The sequence below is a fragment of the Protopterus annectens genome, chromosome 2.part0 (assembly GCF_019279795.1).
Source record: "Protopterus annectens isolate FY-2018-M chromosome 2.part0, PAN1.0, whole genome shotgun sequence".
Taxonomy (NCBI): Eukaryota; Metazoa; Chordata; order Ceratodontiformes; family Protopteridae; genus Protopterus; species Protopterus annectens.
In genome coordinates this window covers 1,961,240,920-1,961,253,235 of record NC_056728.1, presented here as the reverse complement: position 1 = coordinate 1,961,253,235, position 12,316 = coordinate 1,961,240,920, and the positions used below count along the sequence as shown (strand labels likewise).

The following is a 12,316-nucleotide window of genomic DNA, read 5'->3' as shown; positions in this document are numbered from 1 at the left end:
TCTTTGTGCTCTATGTGACAATCGTCTGGCCAGTTTCATTTGCTATTCTTTCATCATGAACTTTTCTTTTTGCCAGTCAGGGTCATCACTGAACAGGATGATCTTCTCTGCTGGGATTGTTCCTTGTAAGCTTTCTTCTGTCATCAGTTCATGGCACTACGGTAGCATAACCATACCCCAAGCCAAGATTTCCAGATCTAATGCTACAGGTGATCATGGGAGTGGAACAGACCAGAGTCACCATTGCTTTCTGTAAAGGTGAGCTTTGTATGAATTAGACCCTGCTTCCAAAAACATGCTGGTGTCACTTAGCTGGCTGGGCATGAGCAATGAGGTGTGGATACTGTGAGTGGCCATGCCCTGGGTCCAAGGGCAGACACATCCCCAGTCCGCTTGTCATCTGCACTCAATTCTGGTCTCCTCCACAATTAGATTAAAGGCTCTGCCCCTCCAGCAAGTCATGCCAAAACTCCTCTTTTTTACTGGTAATAATTTGCCATTTATGCACATTTTACTCTTCTCTCACTTCATTTTACATTGGTCATGTCCTTTGTAACATAAAACTTTGTTACATTTAGCCATGAATTTCCCAGTTGTCTATTTTTTTGTTACTCTTCTTATGCATTCAGCTTTAGTGCATTTAAATTTTGCCTTAGACTATTAATATTTATCTCTGCTTGTTTTGTCACATCAGTCAACTATTACTACATTCATGAAGGTATAATTGCTTGGGAATGTACTGTTGATTTTTCACTTGCAAATGCCATACCTCATTACTTTTTTGTTCTGTTTTACTTCTAGCTCATATACTGACTGAAATGGTCTATAAACCAGTCCATCTACATGCTTGTTGAATGAAATAAATAAATCAAGAAAATATGACAGTGAAAAGAACACGTGAAAGACCAAGAAAATTTGTCCTAGTCCTTAGTGCTCCATTTACATAAACTGGACAACCCCAGCTGCACATGATGGTGACAATACTCATAGAGTTAGGAATTCCTTTTTGCAGGCAGCTTTTCGCTGTGTCTTCAATATGCTGTCCCTACCACACCTTCTCATTGAGTTGCAAAGGGATATGTCTTTCACAGGTCTCTTTGCCCCAAATACAGTACTGGCTACAGGTCTGCCATTTTGAGTTCGACTTCTTGTCTGAATCATCCAAGACCATTTCCCAGTTGTCATCTGCATAAGCCATGTTCACAGCTAACTAACCGTCTGGTTCTGGCTATAACTGACACATTCTACCTACTTTTTCTTTATGAAGTAAGAAGCTCTTTAACAATATTCTTCCATACCAGCCATACTTGAACTGGGTTACCTTGTCACCTTGTGATGTCTAGTCCCTGTCAGGACCCACTACCTAGATATGATCCTTCTAAGGCCACCTGTATCAGGCATTTGTTTATGTCTTCATCCATTCCTATTGTGGCACCAGGAGCTTCTTACACTTTCTCTTAAGTTGTGTATCTTATCCACCTGAACTTTCTGTAGCTCCCAATGTCTATGTTTCCTCTGTTCTGCTGGATGGTATGTACACCTGCTGTGGCCTTCTAAGCAATGTCTACTGCATTTGTGTGCTATTTGCTGAGATGTAGAATATAGAATACAAATTACTCTGTGATCATAAAGAATTACACATCACTCACAGTGTTGGCCTATATGACCAGCCTCTATACTATTCATCCCCCTTCTACTAACTCTAACCCAGCTGTATCACAAACAAGGCAGCAATATTCATTCAGAGTCATCTTAAGCCTACAGATCCATGCTCTAACAATATTACATTCTGATTTAACCTAATTCTATCATTCTCACATCTTCCTTTTCAGTATCCTCAAGCCTATTCACAGGCATCTCAAAATTGTTGAATATATGCAGATTCATGAATTTTGACTAGGCAAATCTCAGGAATGGCCTTTAACATGGGTCCTGCAGGGGTGTCAAGTTTGGCACTCCTATTCCTGTCCATTCCTGTGTGATCCAACGAGTTTGATCCATCAGGCCATGATCATTCTGTTTCATCAAGCTGTGGGTTGCTCAAAAGTGCTTTGATGAAATTCAGCATTACCCTATGTATGTATATGCTTGTGTGTGTGTCTGCATAGACACACACACACACACACACACACACACACACACACACACACACACACACACACACACACACACACACACACACACACACACACATTTATTTTCAGAAATAAGAATTAACCTTTGCATTTTTTCTGTTATAAGTAATTGTTATTTAAATAGGGCTTTGCATGTTATACATTTTTCTTCCATTACAAATATGAATTTGCATTATATATTGTTTTAAAACAAATTTGATAACTAGTGCATGCATCAGGGAAGTACCATTATAAGATTAATTATAAGATAAATGTAAAATATGTTTATATCAATGCAACATCACAACTGGGACATAATGGTACAGAAAAGTAAATACAGTTCTAGAAAGTACACCAACAGAATGCATATCCACACAAACCTCAGTTTATGTAAAATTAGTCTAGACTTTAATTAGATTACTCCAGAATTTTTTTGACGCACTTTGGATTTTTAACTCATGTATCAATAATGAATGGCAAATATCTTAACACAACAAATAAAGAAGGCTATGGGGGTACATTAAATCATTGTTCACCTAAAATACGTGTAAAGCTGCAATATACCTTTTGTTAGAGTATAGGTACTTTCATCCACAGTGTACTACTGTACGTTTCTGTATCCTGTGTAATATGTATGATGGGACACTTCCAGTGTAACTGAAATGTTAAAATGGATAAATGCTTGGGAAACTGCTGTTTTCAATCAAGTGATACATTCCAAAGTATATAATAAAGCCAACTTTATTTAACAGACATGTTAGCTTACCCCACTGCGGTCTCAAATTTGTCATTTCATGTGATGGATTCACTGCTATACACAGACTTTGCTTGAAAGAAAGGCAGCGTCAGATAATTGTTGTGCTTGTAGCTGTTAGTAATGCAAAGTAAATAGTTTTCATTTATATGTTGTAATTTATCTGCTCTATTTTTTTCTGTTTCTTCCTAGTAATGTGTTTATTTGGATGGTCTGAACATGGACAAAGTTGAACTTCAGTGATAATGTCAACATAGAGCACCAGAACTAAACAGGAATTTGGATGTACTTTTATAAACATTTACTAATACACATCTGTTCTGCAGATGTATTTATTTGGCTTGAACAAAGTAACTAGTAATTCTTCCAGATTCAGATTAGACAGATACTTAACAAACCCATAGCTGACACACAAACAGCAGAAATTTTGTTTTATTTTCAAAATATTTAATTTTTATTTTGTAAACCTTTATGCAATCTAATAAACACTTCAATGACCAACACAGTACATCAATACTGTTTTAATGTTGCAGCATATTAGAAATCCTTTTAGCTTTTTAGACTTCTTTTGTTAATAGTTACCTGTTTTTTTATCTTGTTTTTTTTTTGTTTTTTTTTTTGTTCTTTGGCTTATACGTTGTTTCTCTCATAATGTAAAGTTATAATCTGTTGATACATTTAAACTAATAAAAATAATTGGAAAAAAGAAATCCTTTTAGCTAATCTTATATTCCTCACAGTACAGATTGCTTAAAGCATAATACAAACATATAAGAACTAGGACTGACTTTCTTTCTAGGCTAATACCAGTGCAGAACTACTGATGCTGGTCCTGTCAAATTTCATTACAAACATTCTGCATATTGAACCCTGAATTACTATTATGGAGGGATATGAGGGAATACATGGAAAAGACTGAGAGATTCTTACTAAAGCAGCTTGGTTATATAAAGTACTGTAGAGCCATAGAAGCTCAGAGAACAGCTTGTTGGCAGTGCACCAGAAAGATAATTTCTAGTATTTAGTTTCCACCTTTATAAATCATTCTGAAACCTTTATCATTTGTGCAGTGTCCATTTCTGGCCACACCTTAGGAATCTGTTAAGAGACTGGAAAGACTGGAGACGAATGTTATAATAGCTATACAGTGAGTACACTACAAAATAAAATGTAGCTCGGGACCTGGGAACTTGGGTAGATAATTCTTTCTTTTTTACCGTAATATGAAAGTGGTTGTCAAGAAAATCCTTTTATTTAGCACAGCTAGTTTCAAAGGAATAACTTCAAGGTCTAAACAGGAAACCACTCCCTTATACTTAAGACTCATTTTCATGTATAATGCCCCCTTTGCTCATTATTTTTCAAAGTGTTGGGACATGTATTAGCAAGTATTGTATTTCTGACACGGAATTGGCACAATCTGCCAGTAAAGCATTCCTGTATGTTCCTTTCATATGATAGTGCTCTTAAGACATGATTTCATTCCCTACCTGAGATTAGAAGGGATGGGAAGTAGACAAACTACCAAAGGACACTGGACATTACAAATGTAAAATACATCAGAGAAGTCTGATTCCAGTAATGACTCAAACTGTTGCAAACTATGAAATTAACTAACATCACATTTGGATGCATGACATTTCAGTGAAAATTAACTTTTGAACATTTTTTTTTTCATACTAGAATTGGATTCATTTCTGTGCTACAGTAAGAAGCACTGTCTGCTAGCAAATTAAATTGTTGTAAACAGTAGAAAATTTAAAGCAGTTTTTTTTGAAAGATCACTTCTTATAACACTGCATTACTGCTTTAAGTTATTCTATGTAGGTTTAAAAATAACAAAATTTTAAAAACTTGATATAACCATTATAAACTTAATTCCAAGAAAGGTTCCTAAATTAGTGTATAATCTTTCAGATGCTGATTTATTGCAAATCACATACAAATTGCATGAGGAACAAATATTCCACATTAAAGACACAATCATGTAAAGATATGTTTTTATCTAGTTTCATGATCATAAAACAATATATGAATATATTTCTGGGACAGAGTCAAGAAGTAATAGCCTTCAGAATATCACTTTTTCATAAACATACAAATAACAAACTACCACTTTTTCATAAAATACTTACTGACAGGGTCACACTCCGTGTCATCAGGTTCTTCATCAGAATGCTCCAGACATTTTCCTGTTTGACTGTCACACGGTCCTCCATCACACAAACATGCTACATATAAGAATACAGGAATCATGTTTATCAGTTTTACTGTAATAGATTTGGGCACATATAACCTACTTAGTTGTGGTGTATATGCAAAAAATACAAACATTGAATGTGTATCTCTCTATCTATACGCATACATACATATACAGATATATTTATAGAAACAGCAGTTACTACAGCACCAAAAGCTACCACATTGTTACAGTGCTATAGAAGATAAACAGGAAATGATTATTATACAGTAAGCAAGTGAGCATGAACCTTTCAAGTACCAGTATGTTTAGGAAATGAGCAGTATTAGATTCACTGATAATTTTCATTTCTGTTTAACTTAACAAACGAAATACAAACATGATCCTCATATTGTTAACAAACAGATACTGAATAGCTATATAAGGGAATGTAACAGCAAGAAACTGTGGTTTGGAAGCAGAAACATAGTTTGTATGGAACACCACACCCCCCCCCCAAAAAAAACAAAACACTGAGTTTTATGAAATACAGAATAAAGAGTCCTAATCTTCTGCTCACAGAAACAAAATTTACTGTGTTGCTGTCATGGAAATGAAGAAAATTACGGACAGCTGCCCTCCAATAATAATCTGCTGAATACTTAAAGTAATGGTAGTATTGCTGTTCAGAGAAGGCCTATTCTCCTGAATCAAGTGCTATGTATGATAGCAGGCATGGCTGCAGCAGCCATAACACCCATAACAGTGGTCTCAAGACATAGATGCCAGGCAGTCAGGCATCCAGATAAACACTGGTATCATGTCCAGCAGCAGTATACATTATTTGCCATCTCTGAGCAACTGTCAATCACCGCTCTATCTGCCCCTAGGAACTCCTGGTCCAAAGGCACGCTTGCTTCCCTTGTGGCCTTTTCTTCCTGTGGGGACAATAGCCCTATTAGCACTGCTTACTGCAGTAGGATTTATTTATTTACTGACATTTATTTACCGGGCCAGTCCAACTGGGCCAAAAAGAACCTATTTTCAGTAGAGGCCCATGGAGAAAAGCTACAGGAAAAACAGAAATAAGCAATATTGATTAGTCATACTGTATGTAATACAATGAAACATAAATTACAATGCGAGTCAAAACATAAACAAAAACAATAAGTCTTTTTGGCTATTCTACTAAGTAGATGATACATGTGAAAAGTCAGTGTTGATATAGAATAGAGGATAAGAATATTTCCATATATTTTAGCCAGATATTATTATTAGAGGAGTTATAGAAGTTGTAAAAAGTACAGAAAGAACAATAGGGTACAAAGTTTCATTTTCTAGTAACTACACTAATAAGAATAAAAAACATGATAAATTAGAGAATAAAGGATATATACAGGTTAAAGAGAGGAAGCCAAGATTTAAAAAGAGAGGTTAAGGTTAAACAGTACATTGAAAGGATAAGAGGAAAGTAGGTTAGTCAAGGTAATAGAATGAGAAAAAAAAAGAAATTGAAGCAGGAAAAGAAAATATTTAGCCAGGATTGGAGGAGAAGTAGATCCAAGTCTTAGAGAGGAATTCTTTTAAAATAATTTTAATGAAAGCAAAGTTTTTGTTAGCTCTGATGATTAAGGGTAGAAAGTACTATGCTTTAGCTGCAGAATATGAGTACAGAAACTGACCACTGGATTTGTTAGGTTTATGCTCGATGAGAAGTTGTTTACTTTTAGATCTGAGGGCTTTTTTGGGAAGATAGTTGTTAAGTAATGAGCTGAGGGCAGGGCAGGCCAGGGTTTGTGGATTATTTTGTGAGCAGTTGTGAGTTGGAGGTAGATACACCAGTTGAAAGAATGCAAAGCTATACAATGATGAATAGAATATTTAGCGTTAGCTATAAATTTGTCTATTTTGTTACAGCACATTTCAAGCTTTGTTTTTAGGGTAGTCTGCAAATTAATAAGTAATGGGGCACCATATACTAGAGAAGGAAGCAAATAGGTGGTAGCGAGGATATGTTTAGTGGATGAGCTGAGAAAGTGTTTGTGCCAATAAAGAATGTCAAGTTTCTGATGTGTTTTTTAATGTTGTGTTGTACATGTAGGTCAACTTTTATATGTTTTAACAAGAAAGGAATCCAGCAGTATGGTACAATCCAGCAGTGACACATCAAGAGAGTTGTATCACTTTTTCTTGCTTTCTTTTGTTACATATTTTTATACTGTTGGTTTTGTGATGCGTGTTGTGTTGTATGCTTATGTATTTTGATGTATTTGCTTATTTATGTGCATCTATATATAATATATATATATATATATATACACACATACACACACACAGACACACACAGACATGCACAAAACCTGAGCAACAATAGTTACAGTAGCCTTATATAATTCACGTATGTAACATTGTTAGGGGTCAGTTATTATGACAATAACACATCTGTTGCATATAGGCATTTGACAAAGTGTTTTCAAATTGTGCCCTATATTTAATAGGTTTTATGATTATATGTACTTTTAACATGCCAGGATTCTTTTGCATAAACAATTTTAATGGGGTTGGGGTTGCTAGCAAGGCTGAACAAGATGCCAATTTATGCAGAGAACTCTGGGCATGTGTTAGCAAAAATATCAAACTAGCATATTCTTTGAAGAGAATGGAAGTTGAAGGTGGATGGAGTGCAAAGATAAGGGAAATAAATAGCTGCCTTTAGAAATACTGTGCTAGAGGAACAGATGTGCATGCTTTTCAAGAAGAAATTCCGCATCAAGGGCAATATATACATGGTCAATCAAACAGTATGATACCAATGGTCATAAATGGAGAGCTTCTGATTTAGGCTAAAGAAGCCGGAGGAGGAAAGAATGCTGCTGAGAGCAGAGAAAAACAAGGAAAAATGCAAAAAAGTGTTAAGAGTTGGAAAATATGCTTAGAGGCAAGGCAGCAAGCTAGATGGTCAGATATATGTATTATGGGCTTTACAATCAAATGTTTGAAACTCACCTTACCATCATTCATAAGGTCGAGGGTAAAGGTGCAAAAGCTTAAAATTGCGAGTGGAAATCCCTTTCCCTCCGAAATGTTGACATGTAGCTTGCATTCACAGTTTTGAGCATCTCTGTTTACAACTGGATAGCACTACAGTGGGTTACAGGAAAAGTACTCTTTTCCTCACTGTAGTGCGATAAGCCCCCCTGCAAAACAGTAAAAATGTTTATGATTTCTCAACAGCTGTTTTTGTGGAAGATGAACGTATCAGGAAATGCTGAATGTCGATTCTAGGCTTCCGAACATTTGACATATTAAATACTCTGTGAACAGTTTTCGGCCTTATTTTTCACCATTTTCATTAAATGCTAACGCGGATTTCACTATTTTGATACTAAGCTGTATTATGGTAAAATCCAAAAGGGTCTTGGGACGTGAGCTTGGCAGCTTCTTTACTGAACTATTAAAAGAGTGATTCTATTTAACCATGAGCAAATTCACCAAACCTGAGAGAATATATAGAGCTGGAAAGAGAAATTAGGAAAGCTCTCCACCAAGGCACATCTTCACCTGCATGCACTCATATAAAGTGAAGAAGAACAGCCCACTGTGGACATGGATGCTTTGCACCATTGAACAGCCCACTGTGGACATGGATGCTTTGCACCACTGAACAGCCCAGTGTGGACATGGATGCTTTGCACCATTGAACAGCCCACTGTGGACATGGATGCTTTGCACCATTGAACTGCCCACGGTGGACATGGATGCTTTGCACCATTGAGCAGCCCACTGTGGACATGGATGCTTTGCACCATTGAACAACCCACTGTGGACATGGATGCTTTGCACCATTGAACTGCCCACTGTGGACATGGATGCTTTGCACCATTGAGCAGCCCACTGTGGACATGGATGCTTTGTACCATTGAACAGCCCACTGTGAACATGGATGCTTTGCACCATTGAACAGCCCACTGTGGACATGGATGCTTTGCACCATTGAACTGCCCACTGTGGACATGGATGCTTTGTACCATTGAACAGCCCACTGTGGACATGGATGCTTTGTACCATTGAACAGCCCACTGTGGACATGGGTGCTTTGTACCACTGAACAGCTCACTGTGGACATGGATGCTTTGTACCATTGAACAGCCCACTGTGGACATGGGTGCTTTGTACCACTGAACAGCTCACTGTGGACATGGATGCTTTGTACCATTGAACAGCCCACTGTGGACATGGGTGCATTGTACCATTGAACAGCCCATTGTGGAAATGGATGCTTTGTACCATTGAACAGCCCATTGTGGACATGGATGCTTTGTACCATTGAACAGCCCACTGTGGACATGGATGCTTTGTACCATTGAACAACCCACTGTGGACATGGATGCTTTGCACCATAGAACAGCCCACTGTGGACATGGGTGCTTTGTACCACTGAACAGCTACTGTGGACATGGATGCTTTACACCATTGAGCAGCCCACTGTGGACATGGATGCTTTGCACCATTGAACAGCCCCACTGTGGACATGGATGCTTTGCACCATTTAACAGCCCACTGTGGACAAGGATGCTTTGCACCATTGAACAGCCCACTGTGGACATGGGTGCTTTGTACCATTGAACAGCCCACTGTGGACATGGGTGCATTGTACCATTGAACAGCCCATTGTGGACATGGATGCTTTTTACCATTGAACAGCCCACTGTGGACATGGATGCTTTGTACCATTGAACAGCCCACTGTGGACATGGATGCTTTGTACCATTGAACAACCCGCTGTGGACATGGATGCTTTGCACCATTGAACAGCCCACTGTGGACATGGGTGCTTTGTACCACTGAACAGCTCACTGTGGACATGGATGCTTTGCACCATTGAGCAGCCCACTGTGGACTTGGATGCTTTGCACCATCGAACAGCCCACTGTGGACAAGGATGCTTTGCACCATTGAACAGCCCACTGTGGACATGGATGCTTTGCACCATTGAACAGCCCACTGTGGACATGGATGCTTTGCACCATTGAACAGCCCCACTGTGGACATGGATGCTTTGCACCATTTAACAGCCCACTGTGGACAAGGATGCTTTGCACCATTGAACAGCCCACTGTGGACATGGATGCTTTGCACCATTTAACACCCCACTGTGGACAAGGATGCTTTGCACCATTGAACAGCCCACTGTGGACATGGATGCTTTGCACCATTGAACAGCCCACTGTGGACATGGATGCTTTGCACCATTGAACAGCCCCACTGTGGACATGGATGCTTTGCACCATTTAACAGCCCACTGTGGACAAGGATGCTTTGCACCATTGAACAGCTCACTGTGGACATGGATGCTTTGCACCATTTAACAGCCCACTGTGGACAAGGATGCTTTGCACCATTGAACAGCCCACTGTGGACATGGATGCTTTGCACCATTGAACATCCCACTGTGGACATGGATGCTTTGTAATGCTTTGTACTATTGCCTTTCTTGATATGTTCTTCAAAGTTCTTCAAAATAGTCGAGAACTTTTCTGATAAATTATTTAATTACAGAAAAGCATTGCTTCCAAAATAACGATAAACTGTGGGGATATAGATCAGGTATCCTGACATTTTAACTGTGAACTGGAAAACAGAGAAAGTAAAGAGGATTATGGAAAATTTGTAGCATAGTTTACCAATGATCAAGGAAGGGTTTATAATCTCATGAAATTCATTAAAACCTCTCAAGAAGATGGAGAGAGTGGTGAACAGAAGATATCAGCAATGGGAGGATGCAGACCTGCACATGGCATACATTGGGCTCATATTCCCAGAAAGGAAACTAACTGAAAGTTGAATGAAAGATATCAGTTTTAAACTAGGAGGCGAAGAGGCAACATATATTTTAGAAATATTAGAATTGTCAACAGAAAGCAGAAGAGCGAACACAGAAAAGTGGATTAGATAAGGAAAGTGTAAACACAACATCAAGATGATCACAAAGTGTGCCGATGACTAGTTTAAAGGAAGACTACAGGAGAAGATGCAGATGAATTAAAGGTGGAGAGATGGAATCGTCTAGTTACCAAGACTGGACTCAGGAACTAATCTGATGGTTCAGAGGACAGAGACACATTCTGTTGGAGTGCAAAGGAGATGGAGGGACAAGACAGAATTGAGAAGGAGAATGAAGCTTAGAAGGTAATGAGATCTGAATATTGGTCAGATCCAGGGACTGAAAGCCAGAAAAAGGCAATGTTTCAGTGATAGAGACAGTGGGAAATAACGGCAGGCAGAGATTTAACACCAAAGATACTGTCCTCTCCTTCTCGCTTTACTTCCTGATATATATGTTTCACTTGTGTGACAAACACATTTACATGAAAGGTACCTAAGGGAGTGGCAAACCAAGAGGAGTGAAAGTTACAGAGAACATAAGGGAATTTGGAGGAATGTGTTGAGAAGAGTAAAGGAAGGAGGATAGTCAAGAATAAGCTGAGAATGACCAGGAACCAAGAGGGCTGAGGTTATCACATGTGTCAATGTATGTACAGACAATCAGCACACTTCAATGGCTCAGGAGAAAGTCAAAACTCACTGTTAGTGAGGGATTTGCAGGAGGATCTTGGTAGAAAGCCACTGCCCCTCTGAATGGGAGTTATTTGAGGCAGTTTGGTTCAACTTTTGATGATGCCCCTTGGTGTTGTCTTTCACAGAAAATTTGCAAGGCATGGTCGGCTTAAAGGAAACCAAGGGAAGGAACATTTCCTGCTGGAGGGTTTCTGTGTATCATCTCCCTGGTAACAAGCAGGAGTTCTGATCAATGGGATGAGCTGGAGACTGTCATTGAGGATAGGGAGATATCGTTTTCCATGTTCGCTTAATCAGTTGTTTCAGTCACAATCAGCACCAGGGCAAACGGTTTTCACAGCGAATATATTGGTATCAGAACAAGCTCATTTCTGATAGTAATAACATTTCTCAAGCACTACAGTCCCTGATGGCTTTTGTTTAAGAGAGATTTTGCTTACACTTTTGTTAAAGCACAGCTTTCATCCAGGTCTGCTTGCTTTTCTATTGAATCTGCTTTAGCTGTCAGCCCCAAAGTTATGTCACCTTAATCAGTAATGCACATTTAAGAACTCCTAGGCAGACACATCAGCTAGGAATTAAAATTTTGTAAGAGAGAGGATTTCTGTGCTTCCTTCTCTGTCATCCAATTCTACTCACTTGAAGTTTCTTTCCAGGAGAAATTCAGTTCTCGTTAGAGTAGCATCAGTT

General features: G+C 38.5%; 1 protein-coding gene across 1 annotated transcript in view; it reads right to left on the bottom strand.

The window, feature by feature from the left end:
* Positions 1 to 12,316, bottom strand: part of LAMA4 (laminin subunit alpha 4) — a 1,355,623-nt gene that overhangs the window by 897,131 nt on the left and 446,176 nt on the right. The window contains exon 8 of the mRNA XM_044061904.1: positions 5,004 to 5,099. Coding sequence (XP_043917839.1) covers positions 5,004 to 5,099 — 96 coding nt within the window. The remainder of the gene's footprint in view (positions 1 to 5,003; positions 5,100 to 12,316) is intronic.